Source organism: Carassius carassius, chromosome 21 (assembly GCF_963082965.1).
Source record: "Carassius carassius chromosome 21, fCarCar2.1, whole genome shotgun sequence".
Classification (NCBI taxonomy): domain Eukaryota; kingdom Metazoa; phylum Chordata; class Actinopteri; order Cypriniformes; family Cyprinidae; genus Carassius; species Carassius carassius.
The window spans coordinates 30,786,158-30,803,657 of record NC_081775.1 but is presented as its reverse complement, the minus strand read 5'-3'; the positions used below and the strand labels follow the sequence as shown (position 1 = coordinate 30,803,657).

General features: G+C 32.2%; 1 protein-coding gene across 5 annotated transcripts in view; it reads right to left on the bottom strand.

Moving 5' to 3' along the window:
- Window positions 1-17,500, bottom strand: part of cltcl1 (clathrin, heavy chain-like 1) — a 45,801-nt gene that overhangs the window by 9,570 nt on the left and 18,731 nt on the right. For all 5 annotated transcript variants that reach the window (XM_059504295.1, XM_059504297.1, XM_059504298.1 and 2 more), the window contains exons 9-27: window positions 17,400-17,500; window positions 17,193-17,315; window positions 16,146-16,283; window positions 15,747-15,911; window positions 13,020-13,200; window positions 12,780-12,943; window positions 11,330-11,455; window positions 11,094-11,236; window positions 10,070-10,304; window positions 9,706-9,828; window positions 9,488-9,633; window positions 7,320-7,503; window positions 7,048-7,240; window positions 5,674-5,831; window positions 3,405-3,569; window positions 1,636-1,743; window positions 1,395-1,562; window positions 341-490; window positions 70-201 (exon numbers count right to left, since the gene is read on the bottom strand). The exon at window positions 17,400-17,500 is cut by the window's right edge and continues 52 nt beyond it. In XM_059504295.1, the coding sequence (XP_059360278.1) occupies window positions 70-201; window positions 341-490; window positions 1,395-1,562; window positions 1,636-1,743; window positions 3,405-3,569; window positions 5,674-5,831; window positions 7,048-7,240; window positions 7,320-7,503; window positions 9,488-9,633; window positions 9,706-9,828; window positions 10,070-10,304; window positions 11,094-11,236; window positions 11,330-11,455; window positions 12,780-12,943; window positions 13,020-13,200; window positions 15,747-15,911; window positions 16,146-16,283; window positions 17,193-17,315; window positions 17,400-17,500 (2,903 nt within the window). The remainder of the gene's footprint in view (window positions 1-69; window positions 202-340; window positions 491-1,394; window positions 1,563-1,635; window positions 1,744-3,404; window positions 3,570-5,673; window positions 5,832-7,047; window positions 7,241-7,319; window positions 7,504-9,487; window positions 9,634-9,705; window positions 9,829-10,069; window positions 10,305-11,093; window positions 11,237-11,329; window positions 11,456-12,779; window positions 12,944-13,019; window positions 13,201-15,746; window positions 15,912-16,145; window positions 16,284-17,192; window positions 17,316-17,399) is intronic.

Genomic DNA, 17,500 nt, shown 5'->3' with positions numbered 1-17,500 from the left:
TGTTTACGGTTTTACATTATACATATATATATTTATATCTAGTAACTGTATGCATGAATGTTGGCGTACCCTGCTGAAGAAGCTGACGGCTCTGTTGTGATCCAGTCGAGGAGCGAGAACACACAGCAGATCGTTGAGCAGAAGCGGTTTATAATCCAGATAAAACTGCAGGGATTTATAATACAGCTCCACATTCGCCACCTTCATGAGACCAACGAGCACAACAACATTACACATCCTCACACATGCTTCAAACTTAATCGTTTCTCATCTGAGCTGCTCCACAATCATTGCATTGTGACGTGAGAAAGATTGCAACATGTGATCCGTGTCATGTGACCTTGCTGATGAGCTCTTTGAAGGAAGCGTCTCTCCAGGCGTCGCTGGGGTGCGCTATCATCGTCAGGATGGCGTTGTCGTACTCCTCGTATTTATCATACAGGAGAACAAGCTCCGCCCACAGATGGGCCTGTTCAGCTGCTCGTAACACCTGACCAATCACAACACAGCAAATCATGAACACTGCCTTTCCTGCAGTGCATTCATATCAATATTAATATTAACACGAGAAAAGTAAAAACTATATAGCTAATTACACTACCATTCAAAGTTTTAAGATCATTATGATTTGAAATGAATACTTTTATTCATTAAGGATGAATTACATTTATAATGTTACATAAGATTTCTATTTCAAATAAATACTGTTCTTTAGAACTTTACGTTCATCAAAGAATCCTGAAAAATTAAATGTATCACGGGTTTTAATGATAATAATGTTTCTTGACCAGTATATCATCATATTTTCATGATTTCTGAAGATCATGTGACACTGAAGACTGGAGGAATGATGCTGAAAATACAGCAGAGCATCACAGAAATAAATTAGAGTTTAATAGATATTCACATGGAAAATAGTTTTTGTAACTGTAAAAAATATTTCACAATTTACTTGTTTTTACTGTATTTTTAATATAATAAATGCAGCCTTTTTGAGCAAGATAGAGACGAACTCAAGATCTTACCGAACCCAAACTTTTGAACAGTAGAGTAGAACCAAAATGTGACATTGAAATGTTACCTTACAACATAAAAAAGAAACAAAAAAGTTGCTCGGTACAACTGTCCTTACAGTGCTTATAACTCATTTATTCTTTTTTTTTTAAATTAATTTCCTTCCTCATTTACATTTAATGCATTTCACAGATGCCTTTTATCCAGAGTGGCTTACAATGCATGCACCGTCTACGTCTAATAAGTTCATGCATTCATCAAACCTATGAGCTTCACGTTGCAAGCATCACGCTCTGCTACACGAGCTTCAGGATGCAGAAAATAACATGTTGATTTTTCTTCATCTCACACTTTGAGGAACACATCAGCGAGAGTCGCACCTTAGGGATGTTGACCCGGGACCAGAAGAGCTCCAGATGTTCCTTCATCCTCTGGGGTTTGTATTTGGAGTAGAGGATGGCCAGCTCGGTGAACATCCCCATGTGAGCGCGCTCCAGCCCCAGCGCCGCCTCCAGCAGCACCATCAGCTCCTCGAAATAGCCACGATCCTGACACACACAGAGAAGACGTCACAAACCCGCACCGAGCTCATCCACAGACGGAGACTGAGAGGGTTTTCACCTGATAGTAGTGAATGAGCTCCTCCAGTTCATCAGCATGAGTGACGATGTGAAGACCGGAGATCTGCGCTAACCTGAACTCCTCTCCGTCCACACACGCAAAACACACCTGCAAATACAGCGAGGACACACACATTACAGGACACTACAAACCAGCTGTGCATGACAAAAGAATAATGTCTAAAGTAGGGCTGTCAATTTAACATGTTCATATGGTGCAATAACATGCAGTTACTGTACAGTATGTGTGACCCGTTCTGGCAAAATGAGCCAGAATGAGCACATTTTCAACAACAAAACCTCTGAAAATTAAAATTCCTATGAAATTCCTTTTTATGCAATCCGACAAAAAAATGATTGAGCTACAGACGTTTGAAAATCAAGTTGCAGATTCCAAACCAAAATCATCAAGCAACGTTGCATATTTTCACATTCCACATTCAAATAAAATGCAGGAATACTGTCACTAATTAAACAGGTATATGTTCAGCTAATTGTCAGCCTCTTGCATGCTTTTTAAAAACAAATAGCGGATATGCATGTAAACAGTAGAATTATCATGGCTGATAGTAAAACATACAAACAAAAAAATAAAAACTTTTAGGAGCAGTCATCTCAGAAACTGTACCTGTAAAGATCATTTAACAAGTTTATTCGTTGTTTGGAGCATCAGGATTTCTAAGAGAGGGCTTAATGAACTCATGTTTGTGAAAACCTCACATATGCTCCTAAAATTCAAAATATGAGGGCAAAATTGCCCCTGTATGTGTTTTGTTTTAAATTTATATCATATGATATTGTTTAGCAAAAATGTTTTTCCTGATTATCTGTGATACTGATTTCATACAACAGTAAATTAACTAGGAATTAATACTGTGTAATATTTTAAAGACATTATTGTCCGTTTTGCCAACTAAAATAGTTCTACACAAAGCCACAGCACAGCATTGATTCATTACTGAATATTAACTAAAACTAATAAAAATGGATAAAAACCATATAGACATATAAAAACAGTTTTTAATATATAAAAATATAATTATTATTACAGACATTGTTTTCATTCATAAAGACAGTCACTTGCGTCATTTCTGAATGAATCATCTGTTTGAAAGAATCGGTTGGATGAATGATTCAATGACTCACTCATTAAGATAATGGGGTTTAGTTTCGTAGTTTCATTTAAAAAAACATTTTTGATTTTGTATTTTATATTTCAGTACAAAATAAAAGTTTAAATTTAATTATGTAATTTTAATTTATGCTTCTTCTGAAAACAATGTTATTGTTGCCTTAAAAGTTTATATGTGGCTTAATAAATTCTATGGTGAATCAATATATCTCTTTTTAGTCTATTCCATGCTTTTCTCATTTTACACAATAATGATTATTAAATAATTCCAATTTATTTGCAATGAATGAATCAGTACTTTAGTTAATTAATTCGTTTTAAAAAATTCAATCAGCTCTAGTTTAATGATATGTATTTAATACAATAACATTGTTTTCAGAGTAAGCATGAATTAGAATTGCATAATAAATTCTATGAGATTATTTGGTTTTGAATAGACATTAATGCTTCTTTTATTTTAAACTGAAATATAAAATACGAAATATTTTTTTTTTAAATGAAACTAAACCCCATTGTCTTAATGAGTGAGTCATTGAATCATTCATCCAACCGATTCATTTGTAAGTCGCTTTGGATAAAAGCGTCTGTTAAATGATTGAATGTAAATGTTAAATGTTAATAATGTCTTCATCTCTCACCTCTTTCCATGTGCGCGTGCAGCTGGCCTTTCGTGCGCTGTCAACGGCCGCCTGAAACTCGCCGAGGTGAACGAGTGTGGACGCCAGACGAGCGAAATTAGACATGTTATTAAACAGCAGCCGGGCGGCTTCAAACATACCCTCTTCATAACATCTCTCGCCAACCTACAGACAGAAACACATTACACAAGAAGACCACAAGGATCTCAAGTGATAGATCTCAAAGCACACGTTCTGCTTTTGTCATCATGTGTGCACAATAATGTTGAGACAATTTGTTATCGATTATTTATTAGGGGAAAATGTTTAAAATATATTTATTATTAAACATAAACATGCTACCATTAATATTACATACATATGCATAATATATTGTTGCTATCATTATTATTAATAACTTCATTACATGAAATATGTTATATATATTTATAATATATATTTATATATATATAAAATACACACACACATATAAACACACATTATAATATATTAATATATAATTAATATATTATATAATAGTATGTTACATATTTATATATGTATATTTAATAGCAATGTATTATATATTAATAAAAAATATATATATTTACAAGGTTATTAAGGCACGTTTATTTATATAGCACATTTCATACACAATGGTAATTTAAAGTGCTAGATAAAAGGAAGTAAAATAATCAAATAAATTATCACAACAATAAAACAACGAATTTAAAAAAGTATTCATTATTCATTTAAAATGGATTTAAAACAGTTAGAAATAGGAAATTGTTATACATAAAATACAGTGCAATCAGTTCGGACATTGCACAGTGCTCATTCAATAAATGCACAGCTAAACAGATGAGTTTTGAGTCTAGATGTAAAAATGGCTAATGTTTTAGCACATCTAAGCTCTTCTGGAAGCTGATTCCAACTGTGGGCAGCATAATAACTAAAAGCAGACTCCCTTTGTTTTGTGTCAACCCTTGTTATTTCTAACTGACTCGATCCTAATGATCTGAGTGGTCGGTTAGGTTTATATTTTATGAGCATATCTGCATTATAATTAGGTCCCAGGCCATTGAGTGATTTATAAACCAGTAAAAGTAATTTAAAATCAATCCTTAATATAACTGGAAGCCAGTGTTAGGACTGGTGTGATATGCTCAGATTTTCTGGTTCTAGTCAGAATCAGAAACTGAAGAATGTTTTGTCACATCCAACTGTTAATTTCATCAATACATTGGCAGAGCGAGTCTGGGTATCTGGGTAAATCTGGGTATCATTAGTATAGCTGTGATAAGCAACTTGGTTCTTTCTCATTATTTGACTTAGTGGTAGCATATACAGGCTAAACAAGAGCGGTGCAAGAATCGAGCCTTGTGGGACTCCGCATGTCATGGACGTCCACTTAGACTTATGCTCTCCTAGACTCACATAATAACTTCTCCCTTCTAAGTATGACAATTTTGCCTATAAAAGGAAGATTAGATATTGGTCTATAATTGCTCAAAATGGTGTTATCAAGATTGCTCTTTTTCACGAGGGGCTTAACAACTGCAGTTTTCAGGGATTTTGGAAAAGTCCCAGAAAGAAGTGAGGCGTTCACCACTTTTTAGAGATCTGCTTTTAAACAGTTTTTTAAAAAAGATGTGGGAAGTGTGTCAAGGTTGACGATTTAAGGTGCCGTACTATTTCTATCAATTGCTTCAAAAGTAGACTTAGTATCTTCTTTTTAATATTGCGATCAAATCTGTCTGTCCTTTGCATAACTTGAGGATTTGCTAATCGCCTTTCTGATATTATTGACCTTCTCAGAAAGAAGGAAGCAAACTCATTGTATTTGCTGTTGAGAGAGCATTTTACTGGCAAGTGTTGTTTAAATGACTGTTTATAAAAAAATTTTGTTACTTAAAATACAAACTTTAAATGAAATAAAATATTAAAAGACTTAAACTTACCTTTATTATTATATTATTTCAGGTAGTTGAAAAGACATTTCTCATTTTTACTAAGTTAAATTTGATGTACTCAATTGATAAAAACTATGTGGACATTAAAAAAAAGACCAAAACAATATTGCTAAAATAACTTAAATTAAAAAGAAAATGGAAAATATAACAATAAAACTAATTAATTAATAAATATTAATGACAAAATTAATAAAAATAATAATAACTGTAATATCATTTCAATCGTACTTAAATAAAACTTTTAAAAAATTATATAGAGAGAGAGATTTATCAGAGAAGGAAGCTCGTTAACTTTAAAAGTGTGTAAATCTCCGTACTTGCTGTATGTGAGCGTTGTTGGGGCCATTGATAAAGTCCTCCAGCTCAGTCAGACGATTTGTTTTAGCCAGAGCAAAGATGAGCTCTGTGTCCACATACGACTCTCTAGCTTTCTTCCTCGCCATTTGAAGAAACTTCACCAGATCCTCCCAGTTCCCTGTTAAAACAGACACTTGCCTGGGATATTGTTCAATCAATTTACAGCATATTACAGATGACTCCACATCAGTTAAAGGATGTTTGAGGACAGATCAAGCTGAATATCCTAAAAACAAAGGAAACGGTGTTTGATTTCCGACGGAGGATGAGGAAAAAATGCTGTTTTTCCATTAACTATTAATGGTCAGGACATAGAAAATGTTCAATGTTTTAAGTTTCACAGGACTACCATCTCTGCGCAGTTAAAGTGGGATGACAACCTGGAGCATTATTTAAAAATGTTTTTTCTTAAGACAGTTTAAAAAGTTTGCTGTTTATTTATACAATGCATCTGAGGCTATTTCTATAAAGTAGTTTTGCCACTGAAGATTCAAGAATGAGTTTTGAGCAGTGTAGAGTAGCGCTTGTTGTTTGTTGTTTCTACAATCACAGATGCAGACAAATGCTTTTATGTTTACGTAGTGCGATATGCAATGCATCGCAACACGTAAAAAGACAGTATAAGTCATTATAATCAATAATTATGTCCCCACTGGATGCAACAAATGCCTCGTTTGTAATGTTTTTTTTGGTTTTGTCTCATCGCACCGAGACACATGTATCACAGTATGGTGAGGGGCGTAACATTTGAGGCATTCAGCAAATCACAACGCACTGGATAGCTGGCCAATCAGAGCACACCTCGCTTTTCAGACTGATGAGCTTTGTAAAAATCAATGCGTTTCAGAAGGCGTGTTATAGAGTAGAAACAACAATGTACAGTATGTGGAAAGTAATGTGTTTTCTGAACCACATAAAGACTTTTCATTACACCAAATACACAAAATAATGTTCTTTTCAGCAACGTCTTATGACCCCTTTAACCTCATAAGCTTGTCTAGCTCTGCGTGAACTGTTTTTTCCATTTCAAGGCAGTTATGTTTTTTTTGTTGATATTCTTCGTATGTTCACTTTGTAAACGCTGGGTCGGTACTTCTGCAGAGACGAAGGACAGTTTTCAAATTGTTGTTTCTAGACCCATTTCTATGTTTTAGAAAATGACCGATCATTTCACAAGATAAGACACTTGTTCCTCCTAAACTGCAGGAAGAGGAAGATCAAACTCGAGGGCACCATTTCTTTACGGATGACAAGGGGGTGTGTACATTATCTGTAAACATTTGTTCTGGAAGTGAACTGCTCCTTTAAGGATGTTTGATCTCAGATCATCTCACCGTTTCTGCTGGCAGCATCCACGACCTCCATGTACGCCGATGGCTCTCCAGATTTGATGTAGGAGTCGATGGCCTCTTTAATCAGACCGGACTGAAGCTGAGCCTGAGCCAGACGACTCCAGACCGAGCCTTCGGCACAGTGCTCCGCAAACTCATATGCCCGGTCCAGATTCCCCATGTGCTCGATCAGAACCTGCATCAGTTTATTATATCCCTCGTTTGTCATCCAGACGTCTGTGTGTGGACCATCACGTGATCATGTGTGTGTGTACCTGTATCGCTGAGGTGTTGACGTCGAACTTCTTGAAGATGGAGAAGGCCTCTTCGTACAGCTCGCTGCTGATGGCGATGTTGGCGATGTCAGGAGCGTCGTAATTGTCCAGCCGGTTGATGTACTCCATGACCCGAGTCCGGTCCGCTTTAATGGCCGTCAGGATCAACAGGTTCTGCAGGTTCCTGATGCAAAACACACGTTTTATTATCATGTATAATCTACATCAGGGGTCAGTTGCATAACCTTTTACGTGTAACTATTTCAACAAACTGGCAGTTGCCTTGTGTCTTACATTTCCAATACAAATAAGACCAATCTACCTCTTCATAACTGGATTGAAGAAAAATTATGACAAGTCTTGTAGAAAAAAATTAAGGCTAGTCTAAACAGTTTATGCAACCGGCCCCAGATCATTCCCATCATAATCAACAACATATTTACATTCATTCAGCTTTACAACTACTTGCAATTACAACAATCAGATAAAAACACATACAGCTCATTATAAATCATACAATATAATAATCAATCATATCTGAACACATCTAATAATTTAGTAGATGTTTTTATCAAAACCTGCTTACAAATGAGCAAAACAACAAAGCATTTAATCCTAATTCAGCATTTTAATTGAATATAACATACAAATAGAATACAATAAAATGTATTTACATTTATTAATTTAGCAGATACAATGAATAAAATGAAGAACTACAATTTAATTATATTTTATTACAAAATACAACACATTCAAAACTACTTACAACTGAAGAATACAATAAAGAGATTAATCTTAATTTTATAATATAATACAATATATGTTGTAATGTAATATATTTACATTTATGAATTAATAAATGATGCTTTTATGCAAAGGCACTATTCAACAGTGGTAAATCTTAATTACATTGCAATTTAATATGTTTACTTCTTAATGTATTTACATTTTCATTTAGCATGGGCTTTTATTCAATGCTTCTTAAAAATGAGGAATATAACAAAACAATCAATCTTAATGCAATAGAAGGTAATTCATTACTTTATTATAATATAATATAATATAATATAATATAATATAATATAATATAATATAATATAATATAATATAATATAATATAATATAATAATATGATATAATAAAATAAATAATAATATAATATAATATAATATAATATAATATAATATAATATAATAATATGATATAATAAAATAAATAATAATATAATATAATAAAATATAATATAATATGATATAATAAAATAAATAATAATATAATATAATATAATATAATATAACATAACATAACATAACATAACATAACATAATATAATAAAATAAAATATAATAAAATAAAATAAAATAAAATATAATATAATAAATAATAATATAATATAATATAATATAATATAATATAATATAATATAATATAATAATATGATATAATAAAATAAATAATAATATAATATAATATAATATAATATAATATAATATAATAATATGATATAATAAAATAAATAATAATATAATATAATATAATATAATATAATAAATAATAATATAATATAATATAATATAATATAATATAACATAACATAACATAACATAACATAACATAACATAATATAATATAATATAATATAATATAATATAATAAAATATAATATAATATAATATAATATAATATAATATAATATAATATAATATAATATAATAAAATAAAATAATATAATATAATATAATATAATATAATATAATATAATATAATATAATATAATATAATATAATAAATAATAATATAATATAATATAATATAATATAATATAATATAACATAATATAATATAATTTAATATAATGTAATATAATATACAAGAAGAATATATTGATATAATATAGAATATATTGAATATATTAATATAATTTAATATAATATAATATAATATAATATAATATAATATAATATACTTTTGATGCTCCACACAGCCACTCTCCAACTAAACATAATTTTCCTGTCAGTCAAAAACAATCCTTTATTTACACAATTTGTCTGATTTTTCAAATGCATCTAATCCATTATAATATTTTAATTTGGACCAATGCATAAAATATCACCTGGTGATATTAGGTCTCTGGTATAATATGAGTTGAAGGAGTCTCTCAGACAGACCTGTGTTCACTGAATATGGAGTTCTCCAGAACGATCTTCTCCAGAAGTTCGATGAGTTCATTGGGCAGATCGGCCGTCATAAACGCCTTCACCGTCACTGACACTTCCTCTGGATCCTGCGTCTCCGGCAGAGCCGTCTGAACCACCTGTGCACACGATCCTCATCATTAATATACTCAGTGATCACACACTGTAGATGTTTCAGGTGTGACTCGTGCCTGATCTATCAGCGGCCGTCTGTACGGGTTCGTCTCCTGCAGAACTTGAGCCCAAAGATCAGGATCTTTCCGTCGCACCAGATACCGCGACTCGCTTTTAAACAGAGAGTTTTCATTGCACACCTACAGAAGGACAGAAAACACTGTTTCTTGAGCAGCAAATCAGTATATTAGAATGATTTCTGAAGATCATGTGACACTGGAGACTGGAGTAATGATGCTGGAAATACAGCGGAGCATCACAAAAATAAATTACATCTCAACACGTATTCAAATAGAAAGTGGTTATTTTAAATTGTAAAAATATTTCATGATTTTACTAATTTTACTGGGTTTTTAATCCAATTAATGCAGCCGTGGAGACCTGTATGAGCTCCAGGTCACACTGTCCTCTCTCGTAGGCCACAAAGGCGAGGTGCGGGTCTCTCTTCTCGCAGTATCGGCCCACGGTCGCGCTGTCGTAGTGCAGGTTTTCTCGGAGGAAGCGCTCAGGATTGTTGTTACTGTCTATGTAGATCTTTGCCAGTGCATTGTGGGTAGCAGGTTCTTCACAGCCCTCCTGAACACGAGATTCCAGCCAAGACAAGAGCAGCTTCAGTCTGGAGAAAACGAGACACTGATCTGACTGTCCAACTATGTAAAATAATTGATCTCAACAAAACATTTTCATATATGGCATTTTTGATGATATTTCATATGCATTTCCTCTATATATATTAAAGTTATTTTTCATTTTTTTATAAGAATATACATTTTTATAAAGTAAATATATTTTATATTAAACTAGTCAACATCAAACTAGTTTTTGCCATATATTATATGTGTCCCTGGAGCACAAAAGCAGTCTCGAGTCTCTGGGGTGTTATTTGTAACAATAGCGAAAAATTTATTGTATGGGTCAAAATTATAGATTTTTCTTTTATGCCAAAATCATTAGGATATTAAGTAAAGATCATGTTCCATGAAGATATTTTGTAAATTTCCTACAGCAAATATATAAAAACAGATTTTTTTATTAGTAATATGCATTGCTAAGAATTCATCTGGACAACTTTAAAGATGATTTTCTCAATATTTAGTTTTTTTTGCTCCCTCAGATTCCAGATTTTCAAATATTGTCCGATCACAACAGACCATACATCAATGGAAAAACTTATTTATTCAGTCTTCAGATGATGTATAAATCTCAATTTCGGGAAACTGAGCCTTATGACTGATAGTGGCCCACATAATATATTATATTAGAAATATATCATAAATATCCAATGCATCTAATGATTTTTCACAGTTAAAAAAAAAGTGTTTTTTTCATGTGAACTCGTGTGTTTTGGTCTTGAGAGGAGAGAAGCAGTGGGTGATGAGAAAGAACAGGACGGGATCAGTTCTACCGGTTTCTTTTCTCCACTTCCTCCACCAGCTGGTCAGTGCTGAAATCTCCTCGTACGGCGAGGATCAGACTCTTGATGGTGTCCTCGGAGCAGTCCACATCCAGCAGACCTCCGACAACCACCGGCAGCCGGCTGGGATTGACCTGCAGCAGAGCAAACACACACACATGAGCTCTCCAGATCAGATCAGCAGTGTGTGTGTGTGTGTGTGTGTGTGTGTGCAGGACTCGCTGTACCTTCTGTACGTAGATCTCGATGTACTTCTGCAGGGTGTTACGGTACAAGTAAAGCACGAGATCGTGGACGAAATCAAAGCGGTCGCACACGATGATGAGAGGAAGCTGATCGGTGAGTTTGGCTTCCTGTGCAACGACACACACACAAGTCCATCTGATGAGCTTAACTCGCATCACAAATAAAGCTACATCCTATTGTCAAAAAGAATTAGAATGCATTTGTATAATCAAAGCAGTAGAGTGTGAGACAATTCATAAAACTTATTAATTATTATAAAAATTATAATTAAAGAGAAATGCAAAAAGGGGGAAATTGTAGTGAGTTTAATTAAAAATGTTAAAAGTAAGCTACGGTTAAATTATTTATTCTTAAAATTAATTATTAATTATAAAAATTTTTTTTTTTTTTTTTTAATGTTAATGGTTTTCAGTTCAATTCATACTATTCAATAAAACATTTTTATAATTGCACGTAGAAATGTAAATCTAAAATAATGTTGAACATTTATTTTATTGTACATTATTCGATTCAATTAGTTTAAATAAATTGTTAATAATTCTACAAAAAATGTTATTACGCTGCAATGATTGTTTGTTTTATTGTCATTACTCCAATTTAAAAGTTCAATTAAAATAAATGAACGAATAAACTTTAATGTTGAATGTTTATTTAATTGTTATTATTTTTTTTTATTAAATGGATTAAAAATACACTAAATTATTACATTAAAAATGAAAATGTAAGTTTTGTCATTTATTATGTATTTAATTCAACTCATTCAATTAATTAAAATAAAAGGTTAATTAAATGTAAAAATGTCATAGTTATAAAGTTTTAAATAAAAAAAGAAAAGATTTGAAATTAAACGTAAAAATTTGCCTTGAAAAACGTATTAATTTTAATGTAAACATTTAAAAAATAGCATTTACAATCTTTAATTTAAATGTAAAAATTTGAATAAAAAATGTTAAAAAAATTGCAAAAATGTAATAAAAAAAATAAAAATGTGAATTAAAAAAGTAAAAATTTGAGTTAAGAATTAAAACGTAAAATCTTAAATTAAAAACGTAAAAATCTGAATTTGAAAATATAAAAATTTGAATGAAAAAAGTACAAATATTCATTTACTAATTTTAATAAAAACAATTACAAATATAGTATATTAAATATGTTATGTTATAGTTAATATTTAATTATTATTAATTTAATGAAACAAATGAAAATAAATTAAGTTTTTTTTTTAAATGCAAATGCGATCTAATGTTATTTTAATCATGTTATTATTTGTATTACAATAACTAATCTGTATTAATGCTACTGTTAATATTGTGTGTTTAACTATTGCGCCAATAAAAGTCACATTTATGAAGACAGACGCACTGATCTGGATTCACTGACAGACTTTTCTGAACTGAATGCATTAATGAGCTTGGTTTCTTTCTCGAGTACCTTGAGGAAGTTCTTGACACGCTCGGCGTTGTAGCAGCTGCTCTCTCGACAGATGCGCTCCACCTCTTTGATCTGACCCGTCTTACACGCCGCCTGAATGTACTTGAAGTGCACATCGGGATCCTGACTGAAGTTCACGATCGAGCCCAGAAAATAAAACAGACCTGAGCGAGACACAGAAATGAGGAATCATTCACCACACCAGCCTCACAAACACACAAGCGCTGGAGAGCGTCTCACCCTCGTAGCTCTTGAACGACTCGAAAAGCTCCACCAGCGTCTGTGTTCCCAGCTGCTCGTGGTACTTGGTGGCGATCTGAACGCTCAGCTGCAGGTTCTGACGCAGGTTTGCAGCCAACATGGCCCTCAAACACTCGACGGAGTCACCCACAGACAGAGAGCCGAAGAAATTCACCAGCCACTGATGGAGAAAGACAAGAAAAACAACACTAAATGTTCAATGCTGCTCTGAAGGACAATATCTTTATTCATACTTGTAAAAATTTTAATTTTAAAATGTAAAAGCTTTAATTTTAAAATGTAAAAATTTTAATTTTAAAATGTAAACATTTGAATTTAAATACTTAAATGTAAAAAAGTAACAATTAGAATTTAAAAATGTAAATTTGAATTAAAAAAAAGTACAAACTTTAGTTAAAAATTAAAACGTAAAGTTTTAAATAAAAGTAAAAATGTGAACTTAAATGTAAAAATATGAATTTTAAAATGTAAAATTTTGAATTAAAAAAGTAAAAATTTTAATGTAATAATTTTAACATTTACTTTTTTATTTAAATGTAAAAATTTGAATACTTTTTTTTTATTAATTAAATTACAAAATGTAATCTAAAATTTGTAATTAAAAAATGTAAAAATGTGAATTAAAAAAATGTAAAAAAAAAAAATTTTTTATTGATATTTACACACTAGAGGAAACTCTAAACACACTGCAAGTTTCAAAACAAAAAACAAACTCATCATTTTAATATGAATTATTGTTTTCTACACTTCTGAGAAGCCAGGATGTAAAATCGGGAGAATCATGACATTACAATTTCCCCTCAACATGCATCATCAGGCCTTTTTTTTTGTTGCCAAAAATGTTTTTTTTACAAACCTCGAGAAACAAACATAAAAATCTGAAACTGCATTTCATGTTTAATATATAATATATGTGTAATATATAAAGGCTCATGTACATATGTCTTTGTCCCACAGTGTTTTACTGCTGTTTATGCATTAGCGAATAAAACCAGTGAATTAACAATCAACTTCTCTATATTACGATCAAAGTTTGTTCTATTTATAATTGTTGTCGGAGGATTGCAGTCTATCGCCGGGATGCACATACGTTTTCCATAGTGATGCACCAAAATGAAAATTCTGCGCCGAAACCGAAAATTTAGGATGCACTTGGCCGAAAACCGAAACTGAAGCCGAAAATGGCTTCTTTTAAAAACGTATATATATATTGCTTGGATTTAATGGATCTGAATTGAAAAATCACAATATAATAATCAAACTTTTATTAACAGTTACATAACAAAACATAAAATATTTTTTACAATAAAAATAAATAATAATTATTCTTCAAGTTTTATGTTCCATCAAATAAAATAGTTTTTTAAAAATTGTGCAAACAAATCCACAATTTTGGAGATTTTTGCAGAACAAATGTTACATATTGCAACTTTGGTGTCCTCTCGTATAGGGCTGTCACTTTTGTGAAAAAAAAATCCTGTTCGATTTTTGAGACATAGGCAAAGTGTTAATTGAATCGTTAGTAAATTGCCTATATTTGGCGTTGATCCGTTTTTCAACGCCAAATATAGGCAAATCCACCGACAACTAAACAGGCATTAGGGCGAACGTAAAGAGGGCGCTTGAGACGCGCACAAGTCAGCAATGTGGACTGCCATAACATCAATGAAAAACATGATACTGAAGGCTACATTGATATTATGCACTAATAGGCTGTGTGTGTGTGTGTGTGTGTGTGTCAGAACCTGCAGTTGCTGTGTGACGCGCGTTCGCTGCGAGCGTATAGTGACGAGCTGGACGCGCTCCGAGAAAAGGCCGTTAAAATCGATTCCCTGTTTTCGTTTTCGAAACTTGTGTTGGTTGGTCCGATCGATTGTGCAGCTTTTGTGACAAGCTTTTTTTGATTGTGACAGCCCTTTGACATGCTTAATCTTTGATAGGCAGACGCGTGATAACAGCTCGACCGTGAGTGAAACCTAAAGTGCTTGTGCACGGATGGGAGGGGCGGGTGACATTCATTTTCGGTTTACGTTTTCGGCTGTTTTTTTTATTTCTGCCCGAAACCGATAATGCCATTTCGGCCAAAAATTTTCGGCGGCCGAAATTTCAGTGCACCCCTAGTTTTCCATTCTGGAGATTTGGTTTGTTACTCACACTGCACATAGTGTTACTCATTAAATATAACTGTAAAAAATAAAATAATAAAAGTAATAATAGTATTAATGCACTTTATTTAGTTTTTTAACTAATAAACAAAAAATTGTGCGATAATATTATATTTTAAAATTCAAAAGAGCATTAAATAAAAATTAAATTTTTGTTAAAATAGTAAAAATACAAAAAAAAAATTATATTTTTATTTTCTTTTACTTTGTTACTTTTCTTTTGCAACTGCTCTAAATATAATGCTATAATCAACACTGTTCATGATTTGTTCATCTTGACGACTGTTACAGTAAAAGTGCAGCAAATGTTTTCAAAAGAGTTCCACATGTAATGCTCATTTAATATGCAAATATATTAGCCAATCACAGCAGTGGGGCGTCTCCATTGATGCATCACAGTAGACACGCCCCTTCAGACGAATCGAACAAATAAAAGGTGAAATTCAGGGTAGAGAATGATCGAAACGATGACTGGAAACATTATAAAATCACACAAAAATGCACTTCCGGAGTCATTTAGCTCTCTCACACACACACACACCTCAGGGTTGAGCAGGTGTGTGTGTACGACGGTCCGTTTGATGTCGTAGGGGTCGCTGTAATGCTCCAGAGCTCTCTGCAGTAAACCAGCTTTCTCACACAGCTGAGCGATGTGAGCGCGCTCGTAGTGAGTGAACATCTGATTCCCCAGGATCGCGTCTGCCACCTGCAAACACACGCACATAACAAACACAACAGTTAAAAATTAATAATGAAGTGGTCAAAATTTAAAAAGAAATAAACTAAATTAAAACTCAAAAAATAAAAAAATTAAATAACACTGGTTCTCAGATGGTCCGGTTTCAAATGTTTCTCGGACATTATTATAATATTGTGGTTGTACTCATATTGGCTTTTAATCTTGTATAATCTTGAGCTTCGGTGTGTTTGATTGGTTCACCTGAGGGGCGTGAATGAGGTTCATCTCTAGGAGGCGTGTCTGCAGAGGCCCCTCCTCCGGCCTGTTGTTCTTCAGAGCGTCCAATAGGAATGAAGTACACTGCTGCACTAGATTCCCCTCCATAAAGACATCCACCACCTCAAACACACACACACACACACACACACACACAGGGTCAGTGAAGAGCACAGTCATGGTGTGGAGCAGTGCTAATCTTATAGATCCTGTTATAGTTTTCATAAATATTTTACATTAACTTTAGTTTTATATTTAGTTTTTATTTTAATTTTAATTATGTTTTAGTAACGTTTTTAATCTATGTATTTTCAGTTTTTAAATCTTAAGTTTTACTTACTCATTTTTAGTTTTAGATTTTCAGTTCAATTTTAATTAACTACATTTTAAAAACTACATTTTCTGCTTTTACTTTAATTGTACTTAAGTTTTAGTAACTGTTTATTTTTCGATTTTCTGTTTTTATTTTAATCCTTCTTAAGTTTTAGCAACTAGTATTAAGTTTTATATTTTTGGTTTTTATTTAAATTTTAAAATTTTAGTAACTTATTTTTAAATTTTCTGTGTTCATTTTTATTTTGAATTAAGTTTTAGTACATAACATATTTTCTGTTAATTTTAATTTTAGTTAAAGTTTTAGCTACTCATTTTTTGTTTTATATTTTGATTTTGAGTTTAAAGTTTTAGTAATACATTTTTATTTTTTGTTTTTATTTTAATTGTACTTAAGTTTTAGTAACTAGTTTTTATTTTTATATTTTTGGTTTTTATTTTAATTTTAAAGTTAGTAACTCATTTTTACTTTTAAATTTTCTGTTTTTTATTTTAGTGAGTTTTAGCCATCTTTTTTTGTTTATTTATTTTAAATATATCTGTATATTTTCCAAGTTACTGTTTATTTCAAGTAACAAAAATATATATTTTTATGGTTTTAGTTTTAGTTAAGTACAAAGTAAATATGATAGGACACAAACATTTATGTGCACTAGATTGATTTCACTCTAGAAATAACCAAAATGTCTGTGTTTGTACCTGATTAATGTTGACGAGCGCTTCTTCGTCCTGAACCAGCATCTGAGCGAACTGAAGGCCCTGATCAGGACTGGATCTCATCACGCTCCTCAACAGCGTCACCCAGTCTGGAGAATATCCCATCTGCCCCGAAAACAACACGTCAGTCCCAGCAGAGCAGAGACACAGATGAGGGCAGAATAGAGTCTTTGAAGGGAACACAGGTACCTTCTTAGCATAGAGCACTATCTTCTGGAACTGAGCCGTCTCAGCAAAGCACTGGATGACTTTAGCAGGAACATTGGCTCGCAGGTAAACACTGAGCGCCA